The sequence below is a fragment of the Corvus cornix genome, chromosome 2, assembly GCF_000738735.6.
Source record: "Corvus cornix cornix isolate S_Up_H32 chromosome 2, ASM73873v5, whole genome shotgun sequence".
NCBI lineage: Eukaryota > Metazoa > Chordata > Aves > Passeriformes > Corvidae > Corvus > Corvus cornix.
The window spans coordinates 32,654,353-32,671,719 of record NC_046333.1 but is presented as its reverse complement, the minus strand read 5'-3'; the positions used below and the strand labels follow the sequence as shown (position 1 = coordinate 32,671,719).

The following is a 17,367-nucleotide window of genomic DNA, read 5'->3' as shown; positions in this document are numbered from 1 at the left end:
AAAAATCAAATATTTCACTTTGAAAATGTCAAACAATTTTTAAAATCGTGATTTAGTTACTAGCCCCAAGTCCTGTTAAAAAGCATTTGCAATGAGCTGTTCTTTGCATGGTTTTTAAGAAAGCAAACTTCAACAGCTGAATATTTTATACTTTGCAAGTACATAAATGACCACAGAAATTGCAGGATGGGAAGGAAATATGCCTTCTAATCCTAAAGCTTTTACTATAAGACACCTAATTCTACAACCAAGAGGGTATTAAGAATAAATTGTAAAATTAAGATCAAAAAAGAAAAGAAACTGAAGAGTTATAGCAGAAAATATTTTGTAAATACTTCATCATGTTGAAAAGGTATGTGCAAACAACACGCAAACTAAACAATAGGTGAAAGAAGAAATGCTTAAGTAAAAGACAAAACCCAAAAATATGTAAACTGATCCTTGCATAGCTTTGGGCTGAAAACAGTGCTATCACTGAGATTCTGGATCATCTCTGCTCTCTCTGGATTTAAAACCTAATTTTAAAGTGGCACTCAATTTATCAAAGGATTGCATAGCATTGACATTCTGGATGGCAGGAAGCAAAAATCCTTCCATGAGGTGACTCCCTGTCCCAGTTGCTGGGAGTTGAGAGATGTGCTCAAACCCATTGTCAGAATGTGTGGATGGTGGGAGCAGAGCAGAGGGGACAGTCACATGGAAACATCTTTTAGGAGAGTCAGAGCCAGAGCTCACAACTGAGATTCCCATCCCAACCCTGCGAGTTGGTCGTGGCCACCCCAGCATGGAAAACTCTAAAGCAAAATGCTCAGACTGGTTGAATAGAATATTGTATTTCAAAAGTTGTTATTTGATTTCATTTATAACAGGTATAGCTCTAGTTATGTGATTTGCTGGCATTTAGAGCATATTAGAGCAACTATTAAAAATGCAGCACAAAAAAAAGCCCTGCTGGTGAGGCAGAAGATTAACATTATTCCCATAAAAAAAAATCTACTTACCTATCAGCTCTGTAAAGCCCTTTAAACTAGCAAGGCCATATTCTACCAAATGCAAAGGACATTTGAAAATAAGAATAAATGAACATTGCAGGAAATGAGTGTTCATTTGTGTATGAAACACAAAGATACAATACCACTCTTGCCCAACCCAAATTGCCCAGTTCTGTTCAAATTAAGGTCATGCTATACAACACAAAAAAATATGGTTTCTTTTCCAGCTCTGATCTTTTTCAGTTAGAAAAACACAGGTGGGCCCCACTGAGGCTTGCATGATTGTAGTTTAAGTAGTTAGTTCACATTTGAAATGTCCTTTCTGTCAGGAAATATTTTTCAAAATTTATTCTTAATATCCCTTTTGCTAAGTTTATTCTGTTATGCTTTGGGAAACTTCACAGTTCTCCTTTGCCTGTACAATATTTATAGCCTTAATCTAACCCTCTCACTTACGCAGATGTCATCAGAGTTCCCTTAAGCCCTAGATTAGCAAGACCATACTTTGCTGAACGTGGGTAGCATTTAAAAATGAGCAGGATAACTGAATATTTGCAACTGATGTTTTATAAAGCATAAAATTACTTTTTGAATGTTTCACCCACATGCTTTTGTATTGCTGTTTGAGCTTCAAGGAGGAAAGACATACTTCTTGATATGCATAATTTAAAGTGATTTTCTATTTCACACACAACCTCGGGTATTTTTTAGGACAATAAAGTATTTGAACACTAAAGCTTCCCAGATCAAAAAAAATCTGTTCCCATCTGTTCTTCTCACAGTCTGGCTGAGGAGGAACAACTGTCCCCGAGAATCATAGGTACTCTGCAGACCAGCCCTTTTTCCCCACACTTTTCAGCTAGGGCTAACTGGATTTTAGCAAGAAGGTGGAGGTTTTTGAATATTAAAGCCTTGGGACTTTTTGCTCCAACCCACTGATATTTACAAAATCCCATGGGTGCCACTAGGCATCACTTGGTTTCCCACTTGTTTTTCCCCACTTGGCAGTGGCCAGAAATCAAGAGGATGCAGTAACCCAAACCTGATTGAGGTTTTGGGATCCTTCAGCTCCTGTTCTTCACCATGAAGTCCAGCAGGATCTCCCAGTTCCTGTATTTTGCAGCAGATAAAACAGGGCTGGGCACTTGAGCACCATCATCTGCCCGGTCTCATGGTTAGCAGTCCACTCTTGGCGTGACTTGGGGTTATCAACAGGAGCTGGGTTTGGTCCCCATCATGATAAAGTGAAGTGCAGGGGATGCCCAGGCTCTTCAGGTCCACATTTCTTTGGGACAGTAAAGTTGCAGCTGGAGTTAAAAGCAGATGGTTATGCAGTCTTGTTCTGATCCTGAATTGAGACATTTTCTTTTTCCTCATAGGAAATGTTTAGCAATCTTTCTCCCTTCAAGGTTCATCACTAGGCATGAAGTAGGGCAGGCCTGCAGACCTTTACATCCATTCATGATGTTTTCTTGGTGGCGTAGAGGTACCATTTGCATTTCATGTTTCTGACTTGCTGACCCTGACCTTTCTCGTAGTGTTTCAGATTCAACAGGGCCTAAACATCCTTAAATAAAACTTGCAAAATACAAGCCCATAATGGCGTGACAATTTATCATGAGAAAGCGATGAAATCCCTATTCTCCTTTGAAGTCTTTTCAGCATCAGACAGCCGCAGCCTAAAATTCCCTTTCTTCACAGAATTTCTTCCTCCTCCCTGCCTTTCTGTCAGTAGTGCTGCAAGGGTTCACTCGCACCAACAACCCCACTGACACTGTCTGTTTGACTCTCGTACACAGAAAGACAGGCGAAAGTGCTTATTGGAGTGGCTTGGAGCCTCTCTTTCCTGTTTTCCATACCAACTCTGATTATTTTTGGGAAACGGCAGCTCTCCAATGGGGAAGTGCAGTGCTGGGCTCTCTGGCCTGATGACTCCTACTGGATCCCCTACATGACTGTGGTGGCTTTCCTGGTGTATTTCATTCCTCTGATCATTATCAGGTAAGCCTGAACCCCAGTCAGCAAGTGTGTGGTGAAAGCTGTCAAGTGTGCAATCAGCTTAATGCTTTAATTTCTACTCATTCATTACAATTTCATTTCCATACCTGCTGCATAGCTGCTTTGGTTTTTATCACATAATACACGGGTCGTTGTACTTGCCCTGGGTGTTCTCCGTGTGGTATTAACTGCCAGAAACACTTTCTCTGAATCTCTAAGTGTGTCCACTTATCTCCACAGCTTCAGGCTTGAAAGATATTTTTATAAACCCAGTATGAATATTTATCCATTATTACAAAAGATAATTTTAATAGAAGAACAGGAAACTACACTTAGCGCTAATTAAACTAAAATTAACTTGAAGTGCTCTCAAGCTTCACAGTACTCGACAAGTGTTCCTTCACCAGGACTGGAAAGAAATCTCCAAGCATGGAAGCTGCCAACCACTCCTAAAATATGAACAAATGTAATTCTTCCTGTTTTGTAACAGGAAACCTAAGCTGCAGATATTTGAGCCTGATTTGCCCCTAATCCCAAAGACAATCTGCAGAACCTGTATTAAACTGAGGTCAACCAATACTGCAGACTGTGCTTCGTGATCAGTAAAGTTTATCGCCTCCCTCCAGGGCACTGCCATTAGCTCCATTAAACAGAAGTTAACTAGCCACGAGGAGCCACCAATGCAAAAGAGCAGTCAAAATCAGATGTGGAAGGGGAGTGAGGCTCCTTAACTGCCTCAAAGTGCTGCCAGTGGCAATAACATTTCTTCAAGCCTTCATTTTTCTTTCCCTTTTTTTCTCTTTCACTAGCAAGGTTACAATTGTATTTCTTTGTGTCCATCTCTTCTTGTTAGCAGCAAGAAAGACTTGCTGGGACTTCTTTTTCCCCCCGTAATTTGGTGACGGGCTGCTTGGACTCTGAGAGGGGAACTAAGTTTGCAGTGTGCCTTGGATTTATCTCTTGGTCCATCTGCTTTTCCAACAAGTTACGAGCCAGGAGTCTCACTTAGCTTCCTGCTTATTAGTACCCTGGGTGAGAGTGTGGTGTGCAGAGGCTGATCTTTTCTAGATGATGACAGGACTGACTACATAATCTAAATAAATGCCTGGAAGTTTATTACTGTTTTATCACAGAGATCAAGTTCTGCATCTTCTAATGGTAACAAGTCAATCTCTGATAGAATCAAAACCATGTGGTTCTTGAACTCATCTAGATGACTTTTTGATATGGACTCAAAATGGACCAGTGTTGCTCCCTGAGAAAAGGGATGATTTTTACACTTTGCTCACAACATGTCAGTTTGCTAAACCTTCCATTTTTGTGCTAGATTGCATGGACATAATAAAAAAAAAAATCAAGAATGTTCTTCTTAAAGAAAGGACACGATGGCACAATGGCAAGAGAGGGAAAACTACTCCCAAGTTGTCCAATGGCTCTTCCTAGGTAGGATCATTTCTCTGTCTCTGAAAGCCAGCCTAGTTTTCAATATACAAAAAAAAATATTCTTGGTAATACGTAAATAAAAATGTGGGTAGATCTGCAGCCCAGCAGCAAAAGCAATAAACATACACTGCACGGACAAAAAGCAATTTAACGGTGAAAAAAAATGGCACTAGAAAACTTTGAGGCTGGCTGTTACTGTGAAAGGGTCTCTTTTATGAGCTTTCTCAAATAGGTAGCAGTTGGGAAATTCTAGCCAGCATCTTAAGTGTTCTAGGAAATAAAACCCCACAGACTGCCCAGTTACAGTCATTCCATAGGTGTGTGAAACATCTCTTTCACACTCAAACATACAGATTTGCATGGTTTCTATTACAGACCAGCCACTCCTTTTACACACCATCTATACTTGTCTGGCAAGAAAAGGGAAGCTACATAGCAATAAATGTTTCAGAGCTGTTGACATTATGCTCCCCTCCTCCCTGCCAAAGAAAGATATTCAAACCAGATCAGCTCTGTGATTTGCTTCACGGTAGATCCCCAGAAGCAAGAAGGTGATGAAGACATGAGGGGAAAGAGAAAGGCAGTGAAACTGGCATTTCATGTGATTGCCCTGACATCTGAGACATGAATAAAACATCCTAAAATTTTTGTGGCTTTAACCTTAAGCAACTTTTACACAAGAAGTTTATGGCAGGACAGGAACTGGCTTTGGAGCCAGGAGCAGCACAGTGTCCGTCACCTACCCAGAAACTTTCCTGGTTTCACTGTTTATTAACACAAATGCTCCTGTGTCCTTGCCAGAAGAAGTCAGATTTTTGACAGGTCCAAAGTGGTGTCTGGCACTGGAAAGAAGGAAAGGGAGTGGTGCAGGGAAGGATTTCTGCTGATTTACTTCTAGTTGTCAGTGATACTATTTTCTTCAGAACAGGGAGGATTGTCTAAAACCACAGAAAAAGAGGATTAGCATCAGGGCAAGTCAGCAGAGACATTATGAAAAAATGCCATGCAATTTGGAAGGAAATGGCTATTTTTTAGAACACCTTTTTTAAGTCTCAAGCATAAAAGTGAAGGTTGCAGCTTCCCAGCTGATGTATCTGTAAAACATCTGTCAACACAGCCTGAAGGTGTGACATCTGTTTCTTTAAAAGTTATTGGCAGTCCAGGAGTTTAAAGCTAATCCACCTGATGTGGCTGCAGCGTACAAATACTCTGGTAAGCAGTTTGTGGCTCAAGAACAGCAGGAATGTCTGTTAACATCTCCAGGGACTCAGTTTCTCTGTAAAAGTTTTGTTCCACCCAATACTTTCAGATGCCCAGGAGGTTTGATGACAAGTGAGATGCTATTTCATGAGGGTGAGAGAGATCACGTACATCCCAGTCGTGGGTTACTCTGTCAAGAGATTATTTATAAAAATGAAAGGCAATATTTAATAAATGTAGGAAGGCATTTTGTGATTTTTTTTTTTAATTTAATGACCTTTAGCCAAAGATGTTATTCAAAAAATGCCACAGCATAACAATGGAGAGAAGATCCATAAATGTGCAACTGAAAAGCCAAGGATCAGTAGAAGAAGCCGTGAATACATATAAGCAGAAGCCAAGGCATATGCCACACTTAGTGAGGAAGCAAGGCAGGATGCACACAGGGAAAAAAATAAAACCTTTTCTTCAAGAATTCATATTGTTTGCGCAGCTACTTTATTTTCTCTGCTGAAGCACTCTGATTTAGCTGCCTGGCAGGTGTCTGACGCAATGTGGGACACTGGCTGGCGGAGTTAATTCTTAATTAGTTCTGCTGCCTGAATCTGCTGAAAACCTAACCTCTAGAGCAAAGCAGTTCACTGATGACAGCACTTTTTCTGGTGCTGCTCATCTGAAGTGCGTACAAAGGATAAAATCTTACTTTTCAGGTGCAGGACTTAATTCCACACTAGATATGCTGCTTTGGCTGAGCTGTTTTCACTTGTTACAGTCCAGACACCATCATCTTTTAAGCTTCTCTCATCCATCCCTCAGCTCTCTCAGTGGAGCTGACTTCACATGTTCCTGACAGCCTTCAACCAACTTGCAGGAGTTGTGTTATTCATAACACTGCAGCCCATGGAATGAATTATTTAGCTGATAACCTTATGCTTACTCTGGAAAACCCTTCCACTAACAGGCTAAACCCCCAGATGCGGTGTGAGCAAACTCTATAGATTCCAAGCCAAAACATGAACCAGAAGAAAACACCATTCTCTACCTCCCCACCCCGCTTTTTAAAAAAATGTATATATAGAAAGGTAATTTATTAAGAAAACTGCAAAAACCTGAAAGATTTTAATACTTCTGAGGTCTATTCCTACCACTTCTTCACAACTAGAGAATCAGCAATCAGTTATCAAAGAGCTTGTGGTTTTTCAGCAAGTTTTTTTATCTGATTATAATACCAATGAACAAGAACCGAATGATGAAAAGAAAAAGTAAAGCTATGATTTGTATTTTTAATCCAAGTGTGTGGATATCTTTGAGAGCTGAAAAAAGTGGAGAATATTTGTTCTTTTCATAGTAAAACTTCCCTTGTCCCCACTGTCTCAGTGTAGTACAGGAAGGGCCACAGATTCTGAGTCAAGTATTTCTTTACAGTGCTTAAAAATTGGACCTGTTCCCTCTTATTTACATTATTCTACCACTTCTTCTGCAGCTGATATTATAAACTGACTAAACCCCAGAAAACTCATAAAAAGTAATTAGGGAACCTGCAGTAATTAGTTCTCTCCTCTTCTGGGACAAGTGTCATCAGCTATAACCAAAGCCTTTTCTCCTACGCCGAAATATCCCAAGCAAAGCTCAAATGGTATCTGTGATGGTTGAAAACCTCTGGGGCACTGCTGAACAGAGGTTAAATATGGGTCAAATCAAGATTACACACTGCTCTCCTGTAAATATTTGCACTTGGGCCCCTCAGAACCTGTGATGGGGAGACAGAAGACCTACTGGGTTTCTATTCTGCATTGCTGCTCTGTGCCAAAACATAATTATTTTCTGGCACTTGAGTATCCAGAAATTCAGAGTCTTTTAGCTGTTATTCATGATTGCTAAATATATTTTTTATATTTTAACATTATAAATATAATACATAGACATTTACCTAATATAATTGTAAACTCATGTTTTAAAAAAAAATTGCTAAAGCTCCTCTTGAAACACAGAGGGAAAAGATATCCATCTGCTGTTTAAAATCTAAACTCCAAAGAGAACATTTGCTTTGGAGCAGCTGAAAAATAATTAGACGAGAAAAAAAACAGAATCAGCTAAAAGGAAAAATATGGAATTAAACCCAAGGCATTGCAATGAAATAAAAAATAGATTAAATAAAAGGTATTTCTCTGAATTAAATCAAATAAAGGGACTGGAAATACCATTAATAAAAATACTAAAGGTCATTTTTTGAACTAGATTCAGTGAGCCCATTCATTTTTGCCTGCGATTTCCATTTCTAAATAAAAACCTTAGATTTTCCACATATGTTCTAATATCTGCCCATCTCTTCACTTACCCATTACACGTGCCTGCAGTGGTTTGTTCAGATGAGGTTACTTTTCTCTTTAGACAAATAGTGCTGTAAATTAGCTACCATAAAACAAAGCAGATGCATCACTTTGCACAGATAATTTATAAGGAACAATAGGATGATAAATAGAACGGGGAGCTTAAGTGCACTTTTGCCACTCCTTTTACTAGAAAATACTGAGGATGCTGTCATACTGCAATTATTTACTTTAAAAAAAATCGGTATTTAAAGAGTGGGCAGATCAATAATGCTTATGATTGTTAATATCAATACATAGATTTACCAGAACAAAGTTTATTAAAAAAAAAAAAAAGTGGTCTATGAATTAAAATTAAAGATGGGGTGGGATTATTCACAGTTGCATTTGTATGACTAACCATGAGTTACGTATTTACATGGATAAAAAGTGCTGTAATTACCAATGAGGCATATTAAACAACACCATTAACTAACATCAGGTTATGATGAACATGCCTCTTAATTCTTTAGAATCTGGATCAAGCTAAATTGTTTTTGGAGATGCAAAGAGTTTAATTTCTGAGATACATCCATAATGTGAGCCATATTTTTGTGTTTTCCATATCTCGAGATATGCGTTTTATCAGGGTTAGAAAAATCATCACATTTTCAGATCAAAAGCATGTCCTTTCTATCCTGCAGTCTTCAAAGCCTGAGCAGCTACTTTTCAGAATGGCTTGGATGAGTTTTTCATCCAGCTTTGACTTTTCCACCGCACTTACAGACACAAAGAAGCCTGACAGCATCTGGACCTAAAGAACTGCACATCCCATCTCCCAGTGCTTTCAGTGGAGACAAGGGCAAACAGCATGCAGGCATACTACATGGGTTGGAAAAAGAGGTTTGTGGCAATGTGTACCATGTGCTTTTACACCTCGGCATTATATAATTACATATAATTATATAATACAGTGAAGGCTGAGCAGTTCAACATCCAGAGGAAGGGAACAGAGATTAGGATATGGTTGGAATGGTGCAGAGTATTGCCAAACACTCCTCTGAATACCGGTTTGTCATCTGTTCCCTGCTACTCTTTTCTCATCTGCCACTTTATTTTTCTAGTGAGAATTTCTTTGAGATTTGACCAACCTCTTCATCCTCCTCCAGCCGCCTTTCCCAAGAAGGAAAGGAGCTACAAATATATTCTGTAAAAAGGCTTATTTTCCCTTGTAAGAAAAATACTTCTCTTCCATAAGCGCCCTCCTTTTACTTTTGTGGCTTTGAAACACACATGTAGTTGCCTGCTATGATCCCATGCTTTAGGAGACACGTTTCTGGAAATTCCAGTTTCTTTGCTGCATGCCACCATTGCTGGGGGAAAAAAAACCAGCTTAGGCACTACTATGAACTGGAGTCCCAGAGAGATCAAATCATAAATGAATAACTGTGGCTGGCACAAGATTTGCTCAGAAGTTTACCAAGCATGACAAGTGACTCGTCTTTCCTGACATCCACCCTGAGCAGCTTTACACCACCTCCGGTCCACTCCTGATAAGGAAGGCTCCAGTGGCTTCAGCTACACAGAAACGAAAGGTGAACAGAGGCAAAAACACCCACACAGATCCACTATGTTGGCGGTACTTTATAAGATGCTGGATGAAAACAAGAATTCAACTTTCCTCTGGAGTTCTAAAAATTAAGGTTTCAAATGAATCAGCATGTAATCTCATATGTGAAATGCCAACGAAGAAGACAGATGCTGTAACTGTATCTGGCAAAAGACATGCCGCTACCAGACTCTGCAGCCAAGAGGGCAGGAATTCTGGGGTCAAAGGGAAAGCAAGTGAGAAGCCTGGCTTCATAATTCAATCCTTATGGCATTTGGCTGAAAGTAAGGAGTCTGAATATTTTGACTACAGAGTTAGACTCCTTTATCCTGATGCTTAAGGAACTATGAATATGTCCTGGTGGACAAAGGAAAATCTGCACCAGAGAGGACACTTTCAATTGCAAATAAAGAGGTCAGGCTAGAGCTGGCAGGATAGGAAGAAAATAGAAATAGGGCTTTTAAGAGCCGGCTGGAATTTTTTTTGAGATGACAACAATTATCATTATAATACATTCTGATTCATTGGAATAATCAAAGGTGAAATGATACGTAAATTTTCCACCATTGTCTGTAAAGATACAGAGAAACTCTCAAGTGTATGAGCTGTTAAATAAACAGGCTCTTGAAAAGCCAGGAGATAAAAGGAAAATGCTTAAATCAGCTGGGAGCCAAGCTGGACTTTTGAAGGGATTAAGGAGAGCAAATTGTAGTCCACGGCAGATGCATGCAAACCCCTCACTGGGCAAGGATGCTACGGCTCTGCTGCACAGCCCTGACTGCACGTTGAATTTACAGCTCTCACCTACTAAGCCTGGAAACCAGATGGCTCAAACTTCCACGGAAAGGAAACCTCCAAACCTCCACAGCTTTTTGAGCACAAATACTGCCTTTGCAAGCGCGTCAACAGTTGAGGGTGCTGTAGGAAAGACTCGTATACCAGTCTGAAAGTTCTAATAAGAATAATGCCTCTTCTGATAACAAAAATAAGCCACATAACAGTAAGATACATTTTTGCCTCTATAAAACACCCTGAAATTACGTCCTTCATTGCACCTTTTTCACATAAGGACCACTAAGGTTTATGGCAATTAACATCATCAAGAAGAACATGGGTTCCAATAGCTCTTCAGCCTGAACTAATTATTTTTACCTATTCTATATTAAATCAATAGAAGACCAGACTGGTTACTGCATAGGGAAAGATAATAACTATACAAGGTCATTGTGTACTAGGGCAGTTTTTATCTTTCATACTGAAAGTATATAAACCTCCCTAAATACGCAAATTGTGGTGGAACTGGTTTTGAATCATCTAATTCTTCCCATTTATCTGACACTTCTGTCCTCTTGATTGCCACCACAGGACCCTGAGACCCAAAACTGAGCACTGCTGTATTTATTTGCATTTCTCATGGATCCTGCCCTCATCAAATTCCCCAGGGTGAAATTTTATTCACGAGCTTCATACCCACAATGTAGCAGCAAAATAGAAGTGCATATACTGCAAAACCAGGTCCCTCCCTTGCTTCCCTCATCAGAGCTGGTGTTCCGGGGCTGATACTCAGATGGATTTGGCTTTGGCTAGCTCAAAATCACCAATGAGCTCTTGCCTGCGAGATTTTTGGCCAAATCACTGCATTCCTCTGAGCCTCAGATTTGACATCTACAAAGCCAGACAACCATAAGGACTTCCATGGTGAAAAGTCTTCAGATCTGCTTCTGAAAAATACTGTGGGAGAGTCATATCATATTTATTATTACTATTATTATTATTATTATTATTGTCATTTACTATTATTATTCCTATGCAGTCCCATCATCTCTGTGAACTCCTTACACATAGATGAGTGTGCTCTTACAGCACAAATGACCAGGATGTCTGTTCCATTTATTGTGCCTAATACCAGCAACTCTTCCCCTTCTGCAGCGTCATCTACTCAATTGTGATTCGAACCATCTGGGTGAAGAGCAAAGCTCAGGCTGTCATCATATCCAGCTGTCCTGGTGAGTCTCAGCACACCCATGACTCCAGCCTCACGATTCAATTCTGGCTGATTCCCACAAATCTGGGGGTGCTTGGACATGCAGTGTCACATAGGGCCCCCACCACTGCACTGGGAATGGGGTTTCTGTATATGTTGATTCATAACTCATTTCTACATTATTTACCTTCTTTCCTTTGACACTAAATTCTCTTTAGAGACACAATAGGAAACATCTGTGAGAAAACGAACAAAAAGTAAAAACTACTTATTCTAGAGGTTAGAATTCCTGTTCCTAGAACTTTGTCCACTTCCAGAATAGTTTTTTTTCTAGCATATACTAAGCAACACTTTTTCTGAGTTTTCACATGTCCTTGCAAGTTTGAATTTTGCTCAAGATCAGAAACTCCTGGCCACAGAAAGCTCTGAAATTATCTGAGTGTTCCATCCCAGGGCTATACATGCCTCAATGCTTCAGGAAGACCTACTCTGCTTACATTTCCCCTTTTTATTTTGGGTGGCTCAGGTTTTGATTGTTCAACTTAAGCAGACTTGCAAGTGTCCAAATTTCAGGAAATACTGAGATCCTGACTGACACCAGGGGAAGATGGGGCTGTGTATTCCTGTCCTGCCTGTCAAGGTACACTGACACATCCACACACCAGTCCTATTCTTTCACTAGCTGAACTGTTCTTTTCCCAGGTGGCAAAACCTCCACTGGCTACACCAGGCGTGGGTTCATATCCAGGGCGAAAGTGAAAGCGATCAAATACAGCATTGTAATTATCCTTGGTAAGTGAAAAGCCCCACAGCTGGTAGCTAGGGAGGATGCTGGCATTAGGAAGCTGCTTTTCCTCAGCAATCTCTATCATCAGCAGACAAAGTAGATGGCTTGGAGAAGGAGCTTTACTTAGACACCTATCTTGCCTTCTGATCTTGTCCTTCCTCTCTCTTCTAGCTGATACACTCCTATTTTAGGCATCTGACATAAGCCTTAAATGAAATTGGGTGCACAGCCCCTTGTGTGCATAAAGACATTAAAGAGTCAATGTCTAAAAGGAAAAAAGGAAGGAGTCATCTCTTTCCCATCCAGACTGCTGAAAGATTTGGCAACTGAGTTGTCTTTTAGGCTTAGAGACACTGTACAACATGTGAGCTGCTGGGGTGGTGCAAGGGAGAGAAGAGGTCAGATGTGCAGCAATTGCATTTGATGTCACAGGTGTGTTGCCTGTTAAGATGAAAGGAATGAGCTCTCCTTTCCCAACTGGGCAGCAGATTACTTAGTGCAGGTGTTCTCTGTCTCCCAGGGAAATGACATTATTGTGATGCAATTAGGAGGCTGATATTCTATCTCAGTAAATAAGGGCAGCATCACACAGGGCCTGTGATTAGCTGCCAGAGACATGCAGGAAAGGAACCGAAGCTGTTTACTCCCAAGGGCTGACAGTCATCCCTTGACACTGAAATAGAGATTGCTCCTCTTTCCAACACTATGCAAAATTCAGATTGGAGAATATTGTGAGAACAGCCACTTGAGTAGCTTAGCTCACTGTCTAGTGCTAGCATCTGCACATGTGAGAGAGGCCAGTGTGATTCATACGGCTCATAAGCCCAAGAGCAGCTTCTCCATGTCTGAAATTTTCTGCATGGCAGTCAGAGAATGCTTTTGCCAGACACAGCTACTATTGCAAGGCCATCAGCTGCTGAGAGTGGGCATGGATGCTCAGTATTTCAGCAGACCTTGACGATGTTAGGCACCCAGCATCTCTTGATGTACAAACAGATTGACACCTAACATCTATGGATTTTTTTAAAGCCACCTAAAGTTCTGCGTAGTCAGTACTATGATCTACACTGACACTGTGTATTGCTGTTTTGCATATATCTGTGCATAGACACCTCCTGTTCGGTTGTTTTAGAAAACGGGAGGGGAGCTTAACTCTTCCTTGCATTTTCAGTGAGCACTCAGCTGACTGCCAGCAAAGAAATTCTGATTAATGTGACAAGAAAGCGGGCACAAGGTCATTCTGCTGTCTCACCTGAGTCAGGATGCGATCATGTGTCTCATTTCACAATTACCTATATGTTTGCAACCCAGGTATTTATAGCTTAGTTGAGTGAACTGCCTGTCTCAACATTTCTATGTAAATCCTGAATCAAAAGCTTTTGTGAGAAGAGACGGCATAGAAATTTGTGAGGGACGGATTAATTCCCTATGCCTGCAAATAAAGCTAGATCTGTGGCCTTTTTTTCCCTATCACCTCTGAACAAAAGCAGAGGCTATGAGCAGTACAGTCGTCTTTTCGCTTCCTCAAATTCATCTCTCAAATGGCAGAACAGGAAATTAGGAGAATCTTCCTGCACACTCCATGTACACAGCACCTTCAGCTAGCATGCCAAATGTCATGTTAGTTTGCAGTAATGCAGTGTGAAGGAGTGTCATTCCTTGCTCCTGGGTGTCTGAAAACCTTATTTTAATAGGTGGCTGTGACAGGCAGCGCTGTCACGGAATGGCATTTTGGCTGTGTGTACATTTAGATTGGCTGCTCACTCCAGGGACCATTAAAAGAGCACTTCGCTATAACTGATGATGCTTTAACTGGCTACCTATTTACCCTTTATGTGTTGTGTAGTGTTCAGAAGTGTCTCAATATGTCTAGAGGGAGCACTCTAAACACTTAGAGAAACACACGTAATATATTTTATAGGCATTAAAATAAAAATAAACACAAATAAAAGCACAATCTAATAACTATTCTCTTAAATAAGATCTTGATTGGAGAGAGGGGCTTTTTTTTGTATGAACAGATATTTATGTGTTATGACAGTCTCTCCAAGAGTGTGTAATTACCTCCCTAAATTGCTAAACTATCCAATGTCAAGCTCTTCCTCTCTCTGTCTCTTCTGCAGCATTTGTTCTCTGTTGGAGCCCTTACTTTCTTTTTGATATCCTGGACAACTTCAACATACTCCCTGAGACCAAAGAGCGCTTCTACGCATCTGTGATTATTCAGAACCTGCCAGCCTTGAACAGTGCCATCAACCCCCTCATCTACTGCTTCTTCAGCAACAGCCTCTGCCCCCCTTTCGAGTATTGCTCCTTTACTGTCACTCTAACTACCCCTAAGAAGGGAGGGAACACATAAACACAGTCCCTAAACTGATTAACTATTTTTGACTCCTTTAATTCTGACCATTCTTTATTTTTTGTAGGGAAAGAAGAGCTCAAAGGCTGGGGGGAACTTTCCGGGACAGGAGCGATGGAAGGCAGGAGATGCAGGTCCTGTCCAAACCAGAATACATCTAGCACAGACAATGCTCTGCAAAGCCACAGTGGCACCTGGACAGAGGAAAACAGAGGTCCCCAACAGGTGAAGTGGATGGGCACTGAATGGCAAGAGCTCTTGTGCACCCTATAGCACATATATTTTGGATGGGCACTGCAGCTTCATCAATTGCACACTGCCAGTGCCAAGCTCAGCATGGGGGTTTGCATGCCTCTGTTGCGAGGCTTCCTCTTGACCCTCTGTTTAAAGCAAGCTGTAATCTATGTGCTCCAAACAGCAAAAATAATTGTAAATGGTGTCTAGTAAGAGTCTTTTCTATTTTTCAGGAGTCACTAAAAGCCATCTACTGTACCATCTGGCTCATATAACTGATAGAGTGTTTACAAGTAATTACAGAGCAAGGACCCCAGTTAAAATGCAAACACAGGCACTTTTCCAATGAGAAGACACCATTGTCACTCTATGTAATTATATCTGTGCTTCATACAGAGCCACTTACAGAGATGTAGCCAGAGAAGAGGAGAATGAAGGGCTGGGATGCTGCCTGCCATATCACCTAGCCCACCTTCTCAGCTCACACCAGCTGCATTGTCCCTGTAGCTCTTCCTCCCTTTCCAGTGTGATATTTCCCTGCTGTTCTGCCTTGGCACATCAGTGGCACCCCAGTGTCCCAGCAGGACTCACACTTGACACAGCCATTTATTTCTAGGCTACTAGTGAATGGTTCACCAGCCCCTCCCAGACCCCATGGTGCATCCCATGTGCAGATTCTTCCATGCTGCTGTGGCAAAGGCCCTGAGCAACCTCTTCAGGATCCTATGGGGAGCTGCCATGCATGGCCCTTAGCCAGTGCAGATCTATCTCACCACCCACAAGGCAGCATTTCCCTATCCTGTGCCCCCTGTAAATCATCCCTGTCACTTAAATCATGCAGGGAACCATATACATCTTTGCACAAACTCAGAGTTGGAAAAAGACTGAAATTAAACAATAGAGCTCAAATTACATTCAGAAAAAAATATCTGTTGATAGTCCAGTCATATAGGTTTCATTGTAGGTTTCACAGAGCACCGAAGGTCCAGTAGAGCTTTGCTGCAGAGTGCCCAGGCAGCTGGGCTTCCCCTTTCCCCAGCTCTCTGGGCATCCTCCTGCCACATTATTCCCAAATGTAAGGAAAAATTTCTCATGCAGGTGGGGGGGTGACATTAACTTCAATGTTCGTTTTACGACAAGGGAGCTTGAAGTGTTTGTATTAAAAATGCACTCTAACCAGCTGTAGGGCAAGTGAGTTTGTTTCCTCTTGGTGAAAAAATTATTCTTACTTAAGCAGACTCAGTTTAAAAAGGGGCTTTTATTATTATGATCTTTTGCAATGAGTTTGTTCCCTGTAAAGCAAGAACTGAATAAAAGTTATTTATAATTGCCTATATCACAAAAATACTTTTTCCTAAGTAGGAGATATATAAAATCATGGGGCTTTATGCTCTCAGGAAAATAAATAAGGTATCTCTTTTTATTACCATGAAGTTCTGTTGTTTAGACTCCATGTCTAAATTTTGCTACTGACTAATTAAAACTATGAATCTGCAGAAGCCTGTGTAGCAGCGACCTCGGATAGACTGTATGTAAGAACTAGACTATTTTTTCCCATGGGCATGTAATAACTTTCCTAAAATTGGACTCCTTGGTTTAAGCTTCACAGATTGTGTATTTTAACTTTCTCATCTGATACATGCACACTGGCTACCTACTTTTGAAAAATTAATGGAGTTTGTAGACTTAATACCCGGAAATCAGAGAACATTTCTGAGCAGCACTTTGATTTGCAAATGTAATATGACTCAATCCCACTAAAATTTACATAATATTCACTGGGGTCACCACATGAATTATCCCATTCCATCTAAATTAAGCATATGCATGAGTTAATGTAGGACTCTGGACTGAAATAAAGTCATCATCCATTTATTTTCAAGGAAACAGCTTTTTGTTTCATCTGTTATTGTACTATGTACCATTTACAAGTTGTTCTTATCATTTTTCCTGTGGACATGATTGTGATGCCTTTCCTCATATCAGAATCTTTCAGTTTAAATGGCCTCACACTGCTTTTGTCTGCATCCCTTCCAAATGGTTAAATACAGGAATAAATAATTTATCTTATTTTCTGTGCTGCTTTCTTACTGTGCAGGAGATGCCATTTTATTACTTTTTCTATTCTACACATCTTCTGTTGTAAAGCTGAATTTTTCAATTAGTCTGGGAAACATTTGCATGGTCCTCCTTTGTCTCTAAGGAGAGAGATTTAGGGAATTTCATCTGTCTCCAGCAGGTTTCTTATTCCATGTCTGCAACTCGCTCTACATCTGCTGACTGTTTAGCAGCTTAATGGGGCCAGAGTTGTTCTGACAGACCCCATGCTTAGGAGGAGGCAGCAAAAGTCAGTGTCAAGGTCTGATTGCCCAGAGAGGGAGTCTGAACACAACAAGAAGAGGGCACCCAGCTGGTTTGTCCATGACAGCCCAGGAGGAGCTCTGGTTTTCAA

The 17,367-nt window shown here is 40.7% G+C and overlaps 1 protein-coding gene across 2 annotated transcripts in view; it reads left to right on the top strand.

Moving 5' to 3' along the window:
* Positions 1 to 16,985, top strand: part of NPSR1 (neuropeptide S receptor 1) — a 58,316-nt gene extending 41,331 nt beyond the window's left edge. The window contains exons 5-9 of one of the 2 annotated variants that reach the window (XM_010398731.4): positions 2,792 to 2,993; positions 11,481 to 11,557; positions 12,238 to 12,327; positions 14,446 to 14,626; positions 14,749 to 14,936. In XM_010398731.4, the coding sequence (XP_010397033.2) occupies positions 2,792 to 2,993; positions 11,481 to 11,557; positions 12,238 to 12,327; positions 14,446 to 14,626; positions 14,749 to 14,842 (644 nt within the window). In that variant the 3' untranslated portion in view covers positions 14,843 to 14,936. Of the gene's footprint in view, positions 1 to 2,791; positions 2,994 to 11,480; positions 11,558 to 12,237; positions 12,328 to 14,445; positions 14,627 to 14,748 lie in introns of both variants that reach the window. The other variant, XM_039550255.1, reaches the window with a different exon arrangement.
* Positions 16,986 to 17,367: the final 382 nt, after the last annotated feature.